The sequence below is a fragment of the Hypanus sabinus genome, chromosome 19, assembly GCF_030144855.1.
Source record: "Hypanus sabinus isolate sHypSab1 chromosome 19, sHypSab1.hap1, whole genome shotgun sequence".
Lineage (NCBI taxonomy): Eukaryota > Metazoa > Chordata > Chondrichthyes > Myliobatiformes > Dasyatidae > Hypanus > Hypanus sabinus.
Window position 1 is genome coordinate 16,339,339 of NC_082724.1, and position 17,708 is coordinate 16,357,046.

At 37.8% G+C, this 17,708-nt stretch overlaps 2 protein-coding genes across 2 annotated transcripts in view; one reads left to right on the forward strand and one right to left on the reverse strand.

Moving 5' to 3' along the window:
- LOC132378105 (metalloproteinase inhibitor 3-like) overlaps nt 1-11,579 on the reverse strand; it is a 32,483-nt gene extending 20,904 nt beyond the window's left edge. Inside the window, exon 1 of the mRNA XM_059944856.1 lies at nt 11,450-11,579. Coding sequence (XP_059800839.1) covers nt 11,450-11,579 — 130 coding nt within the window. The remainder of the gene's footprint in view (nt 1-11,449) is intronic.
- The window catches only part of syn2b (synapsin IIb), a 372,959-nt gene that overhangs the window by 299,299 nt on the left and 55,952 nt on the right, over nt 1-17,708 (forward strand). The gene's annotated exons all lie outside the window — the stretch shown is intronic.

The following is a 17,708-nucleotide window of genomic DNA, read 5'->3' on the forward strand; positions in this document are numbered from 1 at the left end:
AGGAGGGCTAATTATGTTGCTATAAGGCAGAAACTTTGGAGAATAAATTAGGAACACATTTCTTAGGGAAATGTACAACAGAAATATGGAAGTTATTAAGGGAGCACTTGCATGGAGTTCTGGATTGGTTTGTCCCACTGAGGCAAGGAAAGGGTGAACAAACCATGGTTGAAAAAGGAGGTAGGACATTTAGTCAAAAGGAATAAGGAAGCATACTTACAGTATAGGAAACAAGGATCAGACAGGGCTCTTGAGAGTTATAAGGTAGCCAGTAGGGAGTTTAAAGGGTGACTTAGGAGAGCTGGAAGGGGATAGGAGAAGGATTTGTCAAGAAGAATTAAGGAAAATCCTAAGGTGTTCTACAGGTATGTGAAGAACAGGAGGATATCTAGAGTAAGAGTAGGACTGATCAGGGATAGAAAAGGAAACATTTGTCTGGAGTCAAAGGAGATGGGGGAGGTCCTTATTCACTGGTGCTCCAGTATTCACCTTTTTTATGCCATGGACCAATATCATTAAGCAAAGAGTCCGTGGACCTCAGTTTGGGAAATACTGCATCAGAGGAATGTTGATGAATGTGAGGCTTGCGTAGAATAGGCTAATGTGCTAGAACATGTCAACATTAAGAAAGAGGCAGTGTCAGAGTTTTTAAAGAATTTTAGGATAGTTAAGACCCCAGAGCTGAGCAGGATATACTTTAGGTTACCATGGGAAGTGAGGGAAGTGATCACTACACCATTGACAATTACCTTTGCATCCTTGCTGACAATACAAGTAGTACCAGAAGATTAGGGGATGGCAAATGTTACTCCTTTGTTCAAAAAGGGTAATAGGAATAATCCTGGGGATTATAGACTAGGGACTGTTACATCAGTGGTGGCAAACGATTAGAGAGGATTCTTGGAGGCAGGATTTACAAGCATTTGGACAAGCCTGGTCTTATTATCAATAATCATCAAGGCTTTGTGAGGGGCAGGTTGTGCCTTACATATTGTGCCTTATGAGTGTATATGGATTTTAGTAGAGTGTTTGATAAGGTTCTGCACAACAGGCTCATTTAAAGTCAGGAGGCATAGAATCCAGGAAACTTGGCTGTGTAGATTCAGAATTGACTTGCTCACAGAAGGCAGAGTGTGGTAGTAGATGAAGAATATTCTACCTAGAAGTCCATGACTTAGTGGTATTCTGCAGGGATCTGTTCTGGGACTCCTACTCTTCTTGATTTGTATAAATGACTTAGATGAGGAAGTGGAAGGGTGTCTTAGTAAGTTTGCAGATGACAGGAAGTTTGGTGGTGTTGAAGATGGTGTGGGAGGTTGCCAGAGGTTACAACAGGACATTTTCAGCATGCAGAGGATGTTGGGGTAGGGTGGTAGAGGCAGATACATTAGGAACTGTTAACAGAAGCTTAAATAAGCACATGGATGAAAGAAAAAATGGAGGGCCATGTAGGAGGGAAGTGTTGGATTGATCTTGTAGTAGGTTAAAAGGTAGACACGACATCATAGGCCAAAGGGCCTGAACTGTGTTGTACTGTTCTATGCTCAATGTTCATTGAGGGGTCACTGGAGGAAAGGGTGAGCCTAGGTCAGGTTCCTAGGTGTTGTCATCTCAGAGGATCTATCTAACTACCTAACATGTTGATGCGAGCATGAAGGCATACCAGCAGCTATACTTCTTTAGGAGTACAGTATGTTGAAATTTGATATGTCACCATATGTCTCTCGATGTACAGTGGAGAGCAACCTGGTATGCAGGCCCCAATGCACAGGATTGCACAAAGCTGCAGATTCAGTCAGCTCCAACATAGGAACAGTACTCACCACCAGTCATCATCATCATCCAGTCATACCCTCTTCTTGTTACTACCATCAGGGACGGAAGAGGTACAAGAGCCTGAAGACACACATTCAATGTTTTAAGTACAACTTCTTTCCCTCCACCATCAGATTTCTGAATGGTCCATGAACCCATGAATACTACCTTGTTATTGCTTTTTTTTCATAATTTATAGATTTTTGTCTTTGCGCTGTACTGCTGCTGCGAAACAACACATTTTATGTCATATGTCAGTGGTAATGCATCTGCTTCTGCTTCTCATTCATCATGAGCTACTAAATGCCTGCAGTTACTGGCACATTTAACTTTTTGCTCCATTCCTGGGCTCACCACCAAGTCCAGGGATGGTTTCCAATTTTCTCAAGCAGAAGGCTTTGATATGCTTCATATTTAGTCACTCAGCTTCAGGGCAGCAATAGCTGGCATCTCATGACCTCTTGGGTGGTCTGAGCCTATTGGTATTCCATCTGGTTACACATTATAACCAAACATACGAACAGCAGTGTTACCAATAATAGTCTGAATCATATGTACCTTTGGATAGTGGTTTGGTGATTAGCATATTCATAATTTCCTGACTTTTATTCTATAATGTGGAATATGGAAGACATACAATGTCACATGCTGGCACTTCTGACAGTTCGCTATGTAGTTGACCTTCAGTGGAAAGGCATATAAATTTTTTTACTTCTATTTCTCTTTACTTTGTATTTTAATTGGTTTAAACTACCTGGATGTAGTTCGGCTGCATTTATACAAGTGTCCTGTTCCCCGCTTTACGAATGTTCACTTTATGCCACTTCACTTTTACAGAAGACCTACATTAGTAACCTGTTTTCGCTTACAGATAGGATTTTCGCTTTTACGAAAATGTTTCCCATATAAATTAACGGTTCTTCGCTTTATGCCATTTTGGCTTAAGAAAGGTTTCATAGGAATACTCTACCTTTGTAAAGGGGGGGGGGGTGCACCTGTACATTAATTTTTTGTGTATTTGTATTTTTTTAAAATTTTTTAAGTGCATTCCAACAATTTCTAATTGAAAAGGCCCATGACAGCAGTGGACAAACAGGAGCCATAAAAGTGGTCTTAGAATCCACCACCCAAAGACTGGTCACTCTTTGTGCACCATTCCACTTCATAATGACATCAGGTTCTCAAGGTTGTGGATAGCTTTATGTCCATAACACATACTGAAAATGATTGGGACAATATATTAATTTCAACCTTGTTCCATCATTAGTTAAACCAGACCTTAAAGCCACTCAGATAATTTAGCTAGAAAATGAGCTGCTCATATGTGTAAAGCTCAGGGCCATTCCTTTGCTCTGTGCACAAGCTTTAGCATTCAGCCATTTTATCATTCTCCTTCCACGTGTCGGTTGTGACGCATTGCAGATAACATAATCTTAGTATCATTCTTTATTCATTTGATAATTAAGAGCTTTCCTGTACTGATAAGATAGTCTAAAAAGGTTTAATAGTTTAGGGTTATTTTGTGAACATTAGGTACTCTTTGCCATAGTTCTGGGCTAGCTTTCTACAAGTCTACACATATACAGCTGCAGATTGCCCTTCAGCCATTAATATTTATTAATTTATTTAAATTAGATATATTTAGGATTGATTGAAGTGTTTTGCATATGTAAACAGCTCAACGCCCCTCTGCTGGAGCTAATGAAGCTTTATCAAAGTACAATTTTTGTCATTGGGACTACATAGTATCCTTTAGACCATCTCTTTTACTAATCAACTTCCCAGCTCTTTACTTCACCCCATCCCCCTCTCCTGGCTTCACCCATCACCTGCTTGTACTTCTTCCTCCCCTCCCCCAACAAAAGTGACACAATTGGTCATCTGGAAGACCAGAATGGTCATCCATGTGTGGAGCCAAAACAGATGGGAGAGATCTTACATGCATTCTTTTCATCTGTGTTTATTCGGGAAACAGATACAGGGCTATAGAGGTGAGGCAAAGCGACATCAACTTCATGGACCCTGTAGAGATTACGGAAAAGGAGGTGTTTGCTACCCTGAGGCAAATCAAAGTGGATAAATCCCCAGGGCCTGACAAGGTGTTCTCTTGAACCCTATGGGAGGCAAGTGCAGAAATTACCCGGGCACTAGTGGATATATTTAAAACATCCTTAGTGACAGGAGAAGTACCAGAGGATTGGAGGATAGCCAGTGTTGTACCACTATTTAAAAAAATGCTGTAAACAGAAACCAGGAAATTATAGGCTGGTGAGTCTGACATCAGTTGTGGAAAAGTTATTGGAAGGTATTCAAAGGGACTGTATATATAGGTATTTGGATAGACATGGACTGATTAAGGATAGTTAGCATGGCTTCGTGCATGGTAGGTTATGTCTAACCAATCTTACGCAGTTTTTTGAGGAAGTTACCAGGAAAGTGAATGAAGGCAAGGCAGCGGATAGTGACAACATGAACTTTAGTAAGGCGTTTGACACGGTCCCATTTGGGAGGCTGGTCAAGAAGGTTCAGTTGCTCAACATTCAGGATGAGGTAGTAAATTGGATTAGACATTGGTTTGTGGGAGAAGCCAGACAGCATTCACAGAGGCTTGCCTCTCTGATTAGAGGCTCATGATTTATGGTGTGCCGCAGGGATCGGTGCTGGGTCCTTTGTTGTTTGCCATCTGTATCAATGATCTGGATGATAGTATGTTAACTGGATCAGCAAATTTGCAGATGACACCAAGACTGGACAGTGAGGAAGGCTACCATGGCTGTATCTGCTTGAAAAAAGGCAGATAAATGGCAGATGGAATTTAATGCAGGCAAGCGCAAGGTAAAGTCTTACACAGCGAATGGTAGGGCACACCACATGCAGATAGGATAGTAAAGAAAGCTTTAGGCACATTGGCCTTCATAAATCAAAGTATTGAGTATAGAAGATTGGATGTTATGTTGAAGTTATACAAGACATTGGTGAGGCCTAATTTGGAGTATTGTGTGCAGTTTGGTCACCTAACTACAGGAAAGTTGTAAACAAGTTTGAAAGTGTACAGAGAAAATTAACAAAGATGTTTCTGGATTGGGAGGACCTAACCTATAAGGAAAGATTGAACAGGTTAGGACTGTATTCTTTAGATCGTAGAAGACTGAGAGGAGATTTGATAGAGGTATACCAAATTATGAGGAATATAGATAGGGTAAATGCAAGCAGGCTTTTTCCACTGAGGTTGGGTGGGACTATAACTAGAAGTCATGGGTTAAGGGTCAAAGCTGAGAAACTTAAAGGGAACATGAGGGAAAACTTCTTTACTCAGACAGTCGTGAGAGTGTGGAATGAGCTGTCATCACAAGTGGTGTATGCAAGCTCGATTTCAACATTAAGTTAAGTTTGGATAGATACATGGATAGTAGGGATATGGAGTGCTGTGGTCCGGTGCAGGACGATGGGAGTCAGCAGTTTAGATGGTTTTGGCACAGAGTGGATGGTCCGAAGCAAATCTGCTGTACTTCTGTAACTCTATGGCCCACCTTCTTACTCTGACTTCTCCTCTTCCTTTCCAGTCCTGAAGAAGGGTCTCAACCCAAAACATCGACAGTTTACTCTTTTCCATAGAAACTGTGTGCCTCTGATTGCCTCCAGCATTTTGGGTTTGTGTTGCTACAGCATCCTGCCAATAATTCTACACACCTTACATCATCAAACTCTGACAAGCCATGGAGCAGTGAATTAAAGCACATGTATGTCGCAAAGATAAATCTGTATTAGATTTGCATTCTGGTTAAAACAAATCCTTAACCTGCAAATGGCCAATTGTTTTTAGCTATTCAGGAATCAATCCACTCATGTACAAAGTTTAGAGAAATTATCTCAGGAAATCTAGGATGGGTATGAGGTACAGTTCAGGAATGACTGTGGAATTATTCACACCATGGTGTAGAAAGGTTGCAGTGCACTTCTGTTTTGTTATTCTGGTGCAGTCCCTTGAGAGTTTCACTCTTATAACAATGTTAGATTGTGGAGCTGCCGCTCACTGTTCAGTTTATAATTTTTTTTAAACGCAGGCTGCTCTGACTATAAGCATTAAAACAGGAGCAATTTGTTTGCACTTTAGTTTTCACTTTTAATTTGTATTTCTGGTGATTTAATGTATCCTCTGCAATAAAGGATTGTTGTAGTTTGGCTATTGAAATATTGCTGTGGTGTAATGTAAAAAAAAAGACTCTGGAGCCATTTGCTACTGTCACTTATAAACCTCTTATAAACCTAACAATCATTTCTGATTAACCAGTTTCAACTGTTAGCTATATTGGTATCCGTTAAACAATGATGCAAAAGCTGTTGCAAGTCATTTTTGATGAGGACCTTTGTTGCCAAAGTTCACTTGAAGAATACGTCTTTTGAACTCAGTTCCAACAATGAAGAAGAAATGGATCTAGGTCAGTTTTCAGGTCAAGATTTACTGCTGCAAACCTGAGCCCTGAGGTTGTCCTGAAACTAGGCCACAAACAGGTGACATGGACCATCAGCAGCCTGCTGGATATGGCAGGACAACAGCAATGAGTTTGGTCAGAGTGGTAGGTAGGAGGGCAGGGTTGTTGTGCATACTGATGTAATTTGGTAAGATCCAGTAATCCAAGTATCAAGTCATTTGGAATAAATGCATTAAGGCTAAACTGCAGAATATAATATCTTACAATCGAAGAATTAGCAGCTCTTGAAATGAAGAAAAAAACTCTCCTCTTAATTGGCCAATCATCCTAACAGGGTATGCTAAGTATTTGACATTCTAAAATATCTAATGTGATAGACCAAATAGAATCAGATAGACCAAATACAACCCCTGTCTCCGTAAGTTTAATGGAATTGTTACCTAAATTAGGAAACCCCTCCAGTCACTGAAAAATCCTTAGAGCTCTGTTTCTGCAAAGGGATTTGAAAAAAACATTGAGCTCCTTCCATTAACATGATTGTTTGAATGAAAAAGAAATCAGATTATTGTTTTTTTTCAGATATTCAGGTGTAGGATGTTATACTCTGAAAATTAGCCTTATTGCATCCATGCTATGTACTTTTAAAGGAAGGTTCAGTTTCTAGTACAAAAAATGTATATTGGTATTTTCAAGTATTAGGGATGTTACAGAGATAGAAAAAAATGTAGTAAATGACCATTTGCACCAGCCTTTGAAAACTATTTATCAATAGTTGATAATTTATTGAAGCCCTGCTTAAGAAGACAAAAAAAAATCCATAGCAAGTATAGGCAGAAAGGAACAAATGAGGCATTTAAGGAATGCGAGAGAACACTTGAGAAGGAAATCAGGAGGATTAAAAAATATGAGGGAGCATTCCAAAGAGCTTCTCCAGATAAAGGATAGCAAGGGACAAAATTAGTCCACTTGAACATCAGCATGCAAGGAGCCCAAGGAGAGGGGAGGAGATTTTAAATGGATTTTTTCCATCAGTATTTTCTCGGGAGACAGCCATAGAGTCTATAGAAATTGCAGGAGCTCAGAGGTATTTAAAACATCCTTGGCCACAGGCGAGATGCTGGAGGACTGAAGGAGAGCTAATGTTGTTCCATTGTTCAAGAAAGGCTCTACGAATATGCCAGGAAATTACAGACCAGTAAACCATACATCACTATTGGGTAGATTACTGGAAGGTATTCTAAGGGACAGGATATATATGTATTTGCATAGGCAACATGGTTTTGTGCGTGGTAGGTCATGTCTAACCAATCTTAATAGAGATTTTAAGAGGTTACTAGGAAAGCTGATGAAGGAAAAGCAATCGGTATGGTCTACATGGGTTTTAGCAAGGCCTTTGACAAAGACCCACATGTAAGGCTCATCAAGAAGGTTAGGTCATTTGGCATTCAGGACAAAGAAATAAATTGGATTCAAAACTGGCTTAGTTGGAGAAACCAGAGAGTGGTAGCAGATGGGTACTTCTCAGACTGAAGGCCTGTGACTAGTGGTGTATCATGGGGATTGATGCTCGATCTGTTATTTATTATCTATATGAAAGATCTGGATGATAACGTGGTAAACCTGGATCTTCAGATTTGTGGATGACACCACAAATTGGGGGCATGGTGGACAGTGAGGTAAGCTATCGAAGCTTGCAATGAGATCTGGACCAGCTGAAAAAAAGGGCCCAAGATTGAAAGGTGGAATTTAATTCAGACAAGTGTGAGCTGTTGCGCTGTAGGAGGACGAATCAGGGTAGGCCATACACCATGAATGATAGGGCATTGAGCAGGGTATTAAAACAAAATAATCTTGGATTACAGATCCATAATTCCTGAAAGTGGTGTATAGATAGGGTCATAAGGATAGCTTTTAGCATATTGGCACTCATAAATCAAAGTATTAAGTGCAGGAGTTGGGATATGTTAAAGTCATACAAAACATTGGTAAGGTCTAATCTGGAGGATTGTGTGCAACAGAAGTGGTAGATGTTGGTTCGATCGCAACACTTAAGAGAAGCTGGGATAGGTACATGGATAGGAAGGGTATGGGGGCTGTGGTCCAGGTTGGGTCAATGGAACAGGGCAGAATAACAGGTTGTCATGGACTAGATTGGTCAAAAGGTTCTCTTTCTGTGCTGTTGTGTTCTTTAACTTTAGTGTATTTTCTTAAACATTTTGCTGCTCTAGTTGCAAGTTTATGGTACTGATGAAGCATTCTTTTTAGAAGATACAATTGATCAGTTTTGCTTACACTGATAATAGAACTTGCAAAAGAAGAACAAGCTTATATTGGCAAGGGTTGATACATGTAAAACAGTACAGTATATCTCTATTTTGAATAGCTATTCCCATTCAATATGCATTTCAATTTGAAAGAATATTGTTCATACACAAGTTTGCTTCAGGCTGGGGAAGTTGACTCATACAGAAACTAACAAAACCTTCAATAATAGAGTTATGAGCCCTTTGAATGAAAGGAAAGATAGCAATCTTAATGCCTTTATCCTACATTAAAAATTAGGCTATATAGGCCAAAGTGAAGCTCTCATACCCAAGTATAAAAGTCTTTGGAATTCTTAAGTATCTGATGTATATAAATCTCAATAATGGTTACATTGTGGAGGAATAAGTTCCTATTTTTTAAAACATATTTTCAGTTTTGGTAGTAACACTCAACTTTTATTCTGGCAAGTTTATACTGTGTCTGTTGGTCAGTATAAATAATATAGTGTGCAAAATGAGAATGAGTTATCTCTATCCTTCTGAGAGTGATGGGACTTTCAGAGAGATTTCCATGTTTAGTTGCTCATACATAGTTTTAGCTGGTGTTGAACAATTTCCATACAAATAGTTCAAAATCCATGTCATGTATTCAAATATAACACAACCTTATTTCAGAACTAATGACATTTCCTCTGGAGGTACAATTATGATCTTAAGCAGCAGAGGGAATAATTAAAGCTATTTTGGTTCATTTAAATCTATCAGAATGCTGGTGTTGCAGCAAAAGTCATGTTACCATGGTGTTTGTGCTCAAGTATCCACTAACATATAAAATGGCTCACAATTGTTAATGTGGCCCACTATAGTTAGAGTAATACTTCAACGTATGTAATTCAAAATGTTGCCTTAGCTGTTTCCCATTTAAATTCATACTGTGAATATAATGTTCATCTCAGTTCCCACAAACACACTGGAAGATCTCTAATAGCTCTAGTGCTCATGTTATGATGCAAAGACATTTCATTAACTACCTTTCATACCAAGTGTTAAATGTGGCAACAGAATTTTTGCTGCATAATAAAATTTGAGGCATGAAAAAAAATAGTTGTTTTGAGTTTTGACCTTTATCGTGTTGCAGAAATGTAAATTTGTCCACAAGATTAAGTACATTTCCTGTGCACTTGAATAGCTTTGAAACATAGGAAGTTTGTCCCTTTTGATGTCCTGAGCTGCAATGTATTCTTAACAAAGGATGACGTTAGATGAAAATAAGCAACTTCATCTGTAACCCTATAAGATGGCTTCATCTGCACAAGATGACTTTGTTAAATTCTTGAATGCAGACATTTGGAGTAGAGTGGAATAAACTTTTGCCCTGAGAATCTATTTATTTGCATTAGAAAAAGCACTGACTAACACAAAGCAGTGTTGTTTGCTGTAACGAGAATGGAGGAGTTAAACAAAAACCTCCTTTCCGCAAGTTAGGTTGCCATCTTTAACATAAAACCTAACAGATTATATTTTGCAATTTCCTATGTCCAAATGCGGCTGCATATATCAATCTTATCCCAGGCATTGGAAGAATCTTTTCTCTCTAGTGCAAGATTTGGGTCTATTCCCATTCATTTGCTAAGGTTCCCAAAGAGGAGCCCAAAAAATTCTATTATGGTGTAATGTGTTGAGAGGATAGCTTTGTTAAGCAAACTGAAAAGATAAGTGTAGTAAAACAAAACACTGAAACTGTCTTAAGACGGACTCAGACTCTATTACAGTAAAGAATGTTTTAAATTAACATTAAGGGACAATTTACTAAATGAAAGACAATCATGGAATTCAAGATTACATTTTCGTTGATACTTACAGTATAGTTGGCATACTCTTGTATAAAAATTATTATAAAATCTCTAATTTTAGTTTTGAATTTTGATAATTCAATGTAACAGTACAATTTGCACAAATGCTGTTATCACATGCCAAAGTACCAAAGAATCTTTCAGCTGTCAGTTCATGTGTAGCTTTATCCCAGTTTGTCATGCTGTGTGCTGGATGAAATCTAATGAAAGGACAGGCTCATGAAATAGAAGCTATATTGTCAACTTGTTCCTGTGGGCCACACCACTAATCACTTCAAAGAAAATCAACAGCAAAAGGTACTTGGCCGGGGGTTAATTAATTCTGCTGTTTCTGTTCCAAAAGGGCAGGCACAGAAAATGTTGGTGGTGGACAGATACAAATATTGATCAAATTCTCCCCATTGATTATAAAGTCTGGTTAATTAGTTCACCTCAGCAAGAATAATTATGCATGTTGTTAAGTATTGCTTTTTTCTTTACCTCACCATCTCTATCACAGATACGTTCAGATTTTTGGTTGTGATAGTACAACGTCCTTTATTTTTATTGTGACTATGTCCATCCCAAATTGAAAATTAGTTTAATCATTCTTTGCATTAAATGAGATCCTGCTGGTAAGGATTTAGCCACTATTCGAGTAATTTTGTGCTCTAAAGTTTACAAGAGGGATAAAGAGTTGTTGTAAAAATAATAGAATTACAGTCTGACACGTCTAAACCAAAATTTTGGATTTTCCTTTGGTTCTTGTCTTTTTAGTTAAATATTAAGGGGAAATTTTCACAGACAGAAATAGTTGTTCAAAAGAAATGCAAATACTGTGCATAATTTTCTCTATTTTTAGAATTGTTGGTAATTAACAGATTTCTAATGACAAGCTGAAATGTGTCATTCTTGGATATTTTTTAAAAACTGGAAATAAGCCTTCATTAATGCTATGCAATACACAGATTGCATTCCTCTAAAAGAAATTTTAATTCAACTTCATTCAGTGACAGCTTTCCTGAATGAAACTGGTTATCATTTTTTTCAAAGACATTTAAATAACAATTAAAGTATATTAAGTGTACATTCTCAAAATGCTTACCTATATCAGAATTACAAAATGTAATTTGTGGATGAACTGGAAGACAGGTACATCCATCCACGAGCTCCTGTAGCCTCAAAGTCAGAATTAGTAGCAGTGAGAATAGCAAACCAGTCATCAGGGTGTTCATGTTCTCCTCGAGCACACGCACAAACTCGAGTCTTTCTGCTCAGCAGAGGTTGTAGATTATATGCAGGTTTAACCGTGTGAAGGAATGTTGCAGAAAACTTCTTTTGCCTGCAGCAAGAGTGACTGGAAGTGAAAAGCCCACTCAGCATTAGCACCACCGAATAATCTTGCCTAAAATTCACTGCCTGATTTTCCACATTCAACACAGTCCATCCTCACATTTATAGTTCTGCCACTTCTTTCTAGCCCCGCCTACTCATGAAGGAAGTGGTCTGTCATTGTTTGAAATCCTAGAATGACAGCACATTGTTTGACTCCAGTCCCACACAGACCAGGCATTTCAGGTGATTTAAAAATGAATATTGTGACTCAGTGTGATTACTATGGTAGTGATACTTCTTAATTCATAAATAGCTTCAAGTTATTCAAATTATTTAAATTACTTTTAAATTTAAGTGAAATTATTACCATGATTCATATACTTTTTCATAATACTTGTAAATAAATACTAAAGAATTAAAATTATTTTATAATTATATTGGCTGTTTCTATTGGTGCAAATTAATTTGATGCTACATCTTTGAATATTAAATCTGTCATCCTATAGAATCACTGTGGAGGTTTTTTACTGTTTTCTGGACAACTCTGTTTGCACCTTTAGCTAAGTCAGTAATCTACCTGCCATAATACTGAATTCTCTAATCAGGACTTAGTAATAAATAATTATTATGAAAGATATCTTACTAAACAATTTATTTCTTTAACACTGTTGACAACATCATTATTAAAATCAGCAATCTGTTTAATCAAAAAAAACTTACACCTGAAAAGGATTAGCTAACAGGACTGAGTTCAAGACACAATGGAAATGATTTTCTGTTTTCAATTTCTCAAACTATTAGCCATACATTGAAGTGGAGCTAGCTTTATGAAGTAAAATACAAGGGTTAGTTTATAGTTAAATTCCCTCATTAAGAGTGAAGTAGCCACATGGGGGAGTTATCAGCCAAGCTAAGTTCCAGAGGAATCTCTCCACTGACCTTGTTCAAAAACTACTATGATGCAGGCAGAATAATTTAACACTGCAGCAGACGCTGTATCTGCTGCAATGTGATCTTGTAAGTATTGAGCTATATTTTTAATTTAAAATCAAAGATTTCTTAGCAGAGTAACAGGCCATTCTGCCCACAATGTTGTGCCAAACCAGCAAAGAAGCAGATCAAAAACACCCAAAATCTAATTCCTCCTACCTCCACCATATCCCTCCATCTTCCTTACATCCACATGCCTATCCCAAACGTCTCTTAATAGCTTTTCATGTATTTGCCTCTGCCACCATATCAGGCAGGGCATTCCAGGCATCCATGGCACTGAGTAAAGAAACTTATCCCTCACATCCCTCTTGAACCTATCCCCCCTCTCACCTTCAATACATGCTCTCTGGTATTAGACATTTCAACCCTGGGAAACAGATACTCTCTATCCATTTTATCTAAGCTTCTCATTATCTTGCAAACCTCTATTAGATCTTCCGTCCATCTCTGATGCTCCAGAGAAAACAACCCAAGTTTATCCACTTGGGGAAAGTGACAGCACATGCCTTCTAAACCAGGCAGGTTCCTGGTAAAACTCTTCTGTAACCTCTCCAAAGCTTCAACATGCTTCCTTTAATGGGGCGACCAGAACTGTATGCAATTCTCCAAATGTAGCTGAACCAGAGTTTTATTTCAGTTTGTTGTAGCAAACACATTTATCACATGCCTACTAAAATCCAAAAAACACTTGGTTCAGGAAAAAAAATCTAAGGCAATGATATGGTCTGAAAGTATCTTCAATCTCTTTTAAGAACACAAATTAGAAAATTCCAAAATACTTTGACTACAATACTATACTTCTCATTGCTAAATTAAATTGATCTTTTCAGCTGAATATTGCTAACTATGAAGTTCTATTACTGCTTTCACCTTTTTATTTAAACTGGGATATTTGACAAAGCTGGGAACTTCTGATTCCCACAAAGATACTTCCCCTTTTGATAAAGACAGACAATATATCTGCACTATGTTGTACCTGTTTTTGATTATAACTGTATTAGTTTATTTCGCCACTATCCCATAGAAACATTCTTTTTTTAATTGAATGTTGCCTAGCATACTGCTGCTGCCTGCGCTATGTGTTATTACACAGAAGAGAGGTTAAAAGTTAATCACAATATGTTTTACAATGTGGTTCAAGCATTATCTACAGAATACAAACCTGAGAGTAAGTAAATCTGGTTCCACAACAAGACACAAACCAGGCGCCTCAGCTTTTTTGTCCAACTGCGGCAATGATCATCAAATACGGTAACAACTGGGTCTTAAATGTCAACACTGCTATTTTATACTTAAAGCATAAAGTGATAGAGATTTATAGCCTACCAATTAATCCCTAGTCAATTGTACGAAGGGTTAGAGTATTCTTCCAGAATTAATTCCAGAGATTCAAGATTCAAGTACGTACATTATCAAAGACTGTATAAATTATATAACCTTGAGATCTGCTTGCTCAATGGTAGCCAAAAAGCAAGAAACCCAAAGGAACCCAATTAAAGAAAAAAAAAGAATAAAAATAAAATCAAAAGACCAACACCTGATGCACAATAGAAGGAGAAAAAGTACAAGTCATGCAAACAATTGAAGCAAACAACAACATTCCGAAAATGAGGACTCAGATCCAAATCCCAAAGCGGCCTGGCAAAGGCCCAAAGCCTCGCTTTATATCAAAGAATACAGAATTGCAGAATGATTTAAGAACAGGAAAGAGGCCATCTCCCCACCAGACAAGGGAAACAGGCCTGTGACATCTCACATTATCACATCCAACAGGGTCTTGCGATCACAAGAGAAACGTCCAAGATAGTCATTCACGGTTACACTGCGCACTGCTTTCTCACACCAACTCCGATGTCTTCAAGTGGCCGGCAACAGCATGGTCTGCATCGAGATCAACTCTCCTGGACCTTCTCTGGCCTGTCTTCTCCTTCTCCCAGCTGACCACCAGCTTTTTCTCCTCCAGCCAACTGCTGGGATATATTAATCTGCTTTGCTTTGGCACAAAGTCTTCTACGTTATTCGGTCAAAGGACACTCCATCCAGATCTGGCCCTACACATGTTCTTATGAAATGGAATACTCTTCTCTATCACCATGCTTCTGCTAAATTTGGCATTAATTTCATTTAAATTCAGGCTTTTGACACCTCTGTGATGGGAATGAGCAAGTGAGTGAGAGTGTGCATTGTCTGTCTGTCTTCTGGCCATCTCTATTGCCTTTCTGAGCTTATTTGCACTTCTGTTTCCACTGTACCAGAGCTGCACAGCAGAACTGATTACTTATGATAAAAAAAATCTTCATAGCCTTGACATGATGTGCCTTTATCAATTCAATCTGCTGTTAAGTGCCATTTCCAAGTATAGATGTGACATTGCTTGATTCTTTCATTATCTTCAGAGGGCATCTCCCACTTGACTTCATTTCTTTCTTTCTAAATCTTTTTATTAATATTAGTAATATGGACAGAATACAAATGATATATTGATAAAGAAATTACCAACATACAAATTCCATTACATATGAAAAAAAAACATAGATAATAGTTACAATATAAATGAGTTTACCAAGACATAAGCCATACAATATATGCATGAACATGGTAAGTCTAAATATTTCATAATATATGATATAAAGAAAACAGAAAAAAGAAAGAAGAAAAAAATAAAAAATATATATAATGCAAAACTAGCTAATCTAATCTAATAACTAATATAGAAGAAAAAAGAAGCAAAAAAAAGAGAGAAAAAAAAGGGGGCTGTTTATAATATCTCACAAAAATAAATATTCATCAATGCCGTCACTTCCGGTCCTCTCAACATACATAAGCTAAAAGCTGGGAAATCAAATGAACTTGGCACAGGGTCATATTACATCATATGAAAATGTTGAATAAATGGTCTCCATAACTTTTCAAATTTAATAGAAGTCTCAAAAGTACCACTTCTAATTTTTTCTAAATTTAAACATAACATAGTTTGAGAGAACCAATTATAAACAGTGAGAGGATTAATTTCCTTCCAATTCAACAATATAGATCTTCTAGCCATCAGAGTTAGAAATGCAATCATTCGACGGGCAGAAGAAGATAAATGCAGTGAGTCTAAGATTGGTAAACCAAAAATTGCGGTAATAGGATGAGGTTGTAAATCAATATTCAAAACCGCAGAAATAATATCAAAAATATCTTTCCAATATTTCTCCAAAAACGAACAAGACCAAAACATATGAGTTAAAGACGCAATTTCAGAATGACATCTATCACAAATAGGACTAATATGAGAGTAAAAATGAGCTAATTTATCCTTGGACATATGGGCCCTATGTACGACCTTAAATTGTATTAATGAATGTTTGGCACATAACGATAATGTATTAACTAATTGAAGAATCCTATCCCAATTCTCACTAGAAATACTAAGACTAAGCTCTCTTTCCCAATCCTTTTTAGTCTTATAAAGAGGCTCTGAACGTATCTTCATATCAAAACATACTTTGCGTATATGGTTTCAATTTTGAAGATTTTTTGGGTTGACTCAATTCGTTTTAAATAGTCCTGTTGTATCTAATTGTTTTTTCCACCCTTCCATTATAGATCAAGCTTATTCGGCTTGGAAAACTAAGGGATTACTAAGATTTTCTGATTTATTTTTAGACAATTGTTTCATGTCTTTTGAGCAATTATCCAACAAATATAACTTGCCTAGATTTCATTTTTTTAGATATTTACAGATTAGACATTTTTTAAGTTCTGTACTCCCTACATTTCCAAATTTTGTGCCTTCAGATATTTTGGAGAGTTTATTTGAATTAGACCCTTTTCAAAAAGGGCTTATTTCCCACTTGACTTCAGTGTAATGGTACTGCAGTATTATTGTGACATGTACTGAAATACAGTGAAAAGCTTATCTTGTATACTGTTAGTACAGATCAAATCATCACACAGTGCATTGAGATAGAAGAGCATAAAACAATAATAACAGAGAATAAAATGTAACGGCTACAGATTAAGTACAGTGCAGGAATCTAATTCAGTCTCTTTTCTTATAGGATTCCTCTTGTCTGCTCCCTCCACTTTTGATATCATGTTTGTGGAATGTTTGTAATGAAATAATTCTGTGGTCTGTATTGTGAAAATAGGTCATATATTATTTTTAGGGGCTCATATTACATTAAGACGGATAATTCCCCGGGGCCTGATGGAATATTCCCCAGGCTGCCCCACAAGGCGAGGGAAGAGTTTGCTGAGCCTCTGGCTAGGATCTTTATGTCCTCGTTGTCCACGGGAATGGTGCTGGAGGATTGGAGGGAGGCGAATGTTGTCCCCTTGTTCAAAAAAGGTAGCAGGGATAGTCCAGGTAATTATAGACCAGTGAGCCTTATGTCTGTGGTGGGAAAGCTGTTGGAAAAGATTCTTAGAGATAGGATCTATGGGCATTTAGGGAATCATGGTATGATCAGGGACAGTCAGCATGGCTTTGTGAAGGGTAGATCATGTATAACAAGCTTGATAGAGTTCTTTGAGGCGTATAGATGAGGGTAGTCCAGTGGATGTGATCTACATGGGTTTTAGTAAGGCATTTGACAAGGTTCCACACGGTAGGCTTATTCAGAAAGTCAGAAGGCATAGGATCCAGGGATGTTTGGCCAGGTGGATTCAGAATTGGCTTGCCTGCAGAAAGCAAAGGGTTGTGGAGAAGGGAGTACATTTGGATTGGAGGATTGTGACTAGTGGTGTCCCAAAAGGATCAGTTCTGGGACCTCTACTTTTTGTGATTTTTATTAACAACCTGGATTTGGGGGTAGAAGGTTGGTTTGGCAAGTTTGAAAATGACACAAAGGTTGGTGGTGTTGTAGATAGTGTAGAGGATTGTCGAAGATTGCAGAGAGACATTGATAGGATGCAGAAGTGGGCTGAGAAGTGGCAGATGGAGTTCAACCTGGAGAAGTGTGAGGTGGTACACTTTGGAAGGACAAACTCCAAGGCAGAGTACAAAGTAAATGGCAGGATACTTGGTAGTATGGAGGAGCAGAGGGATC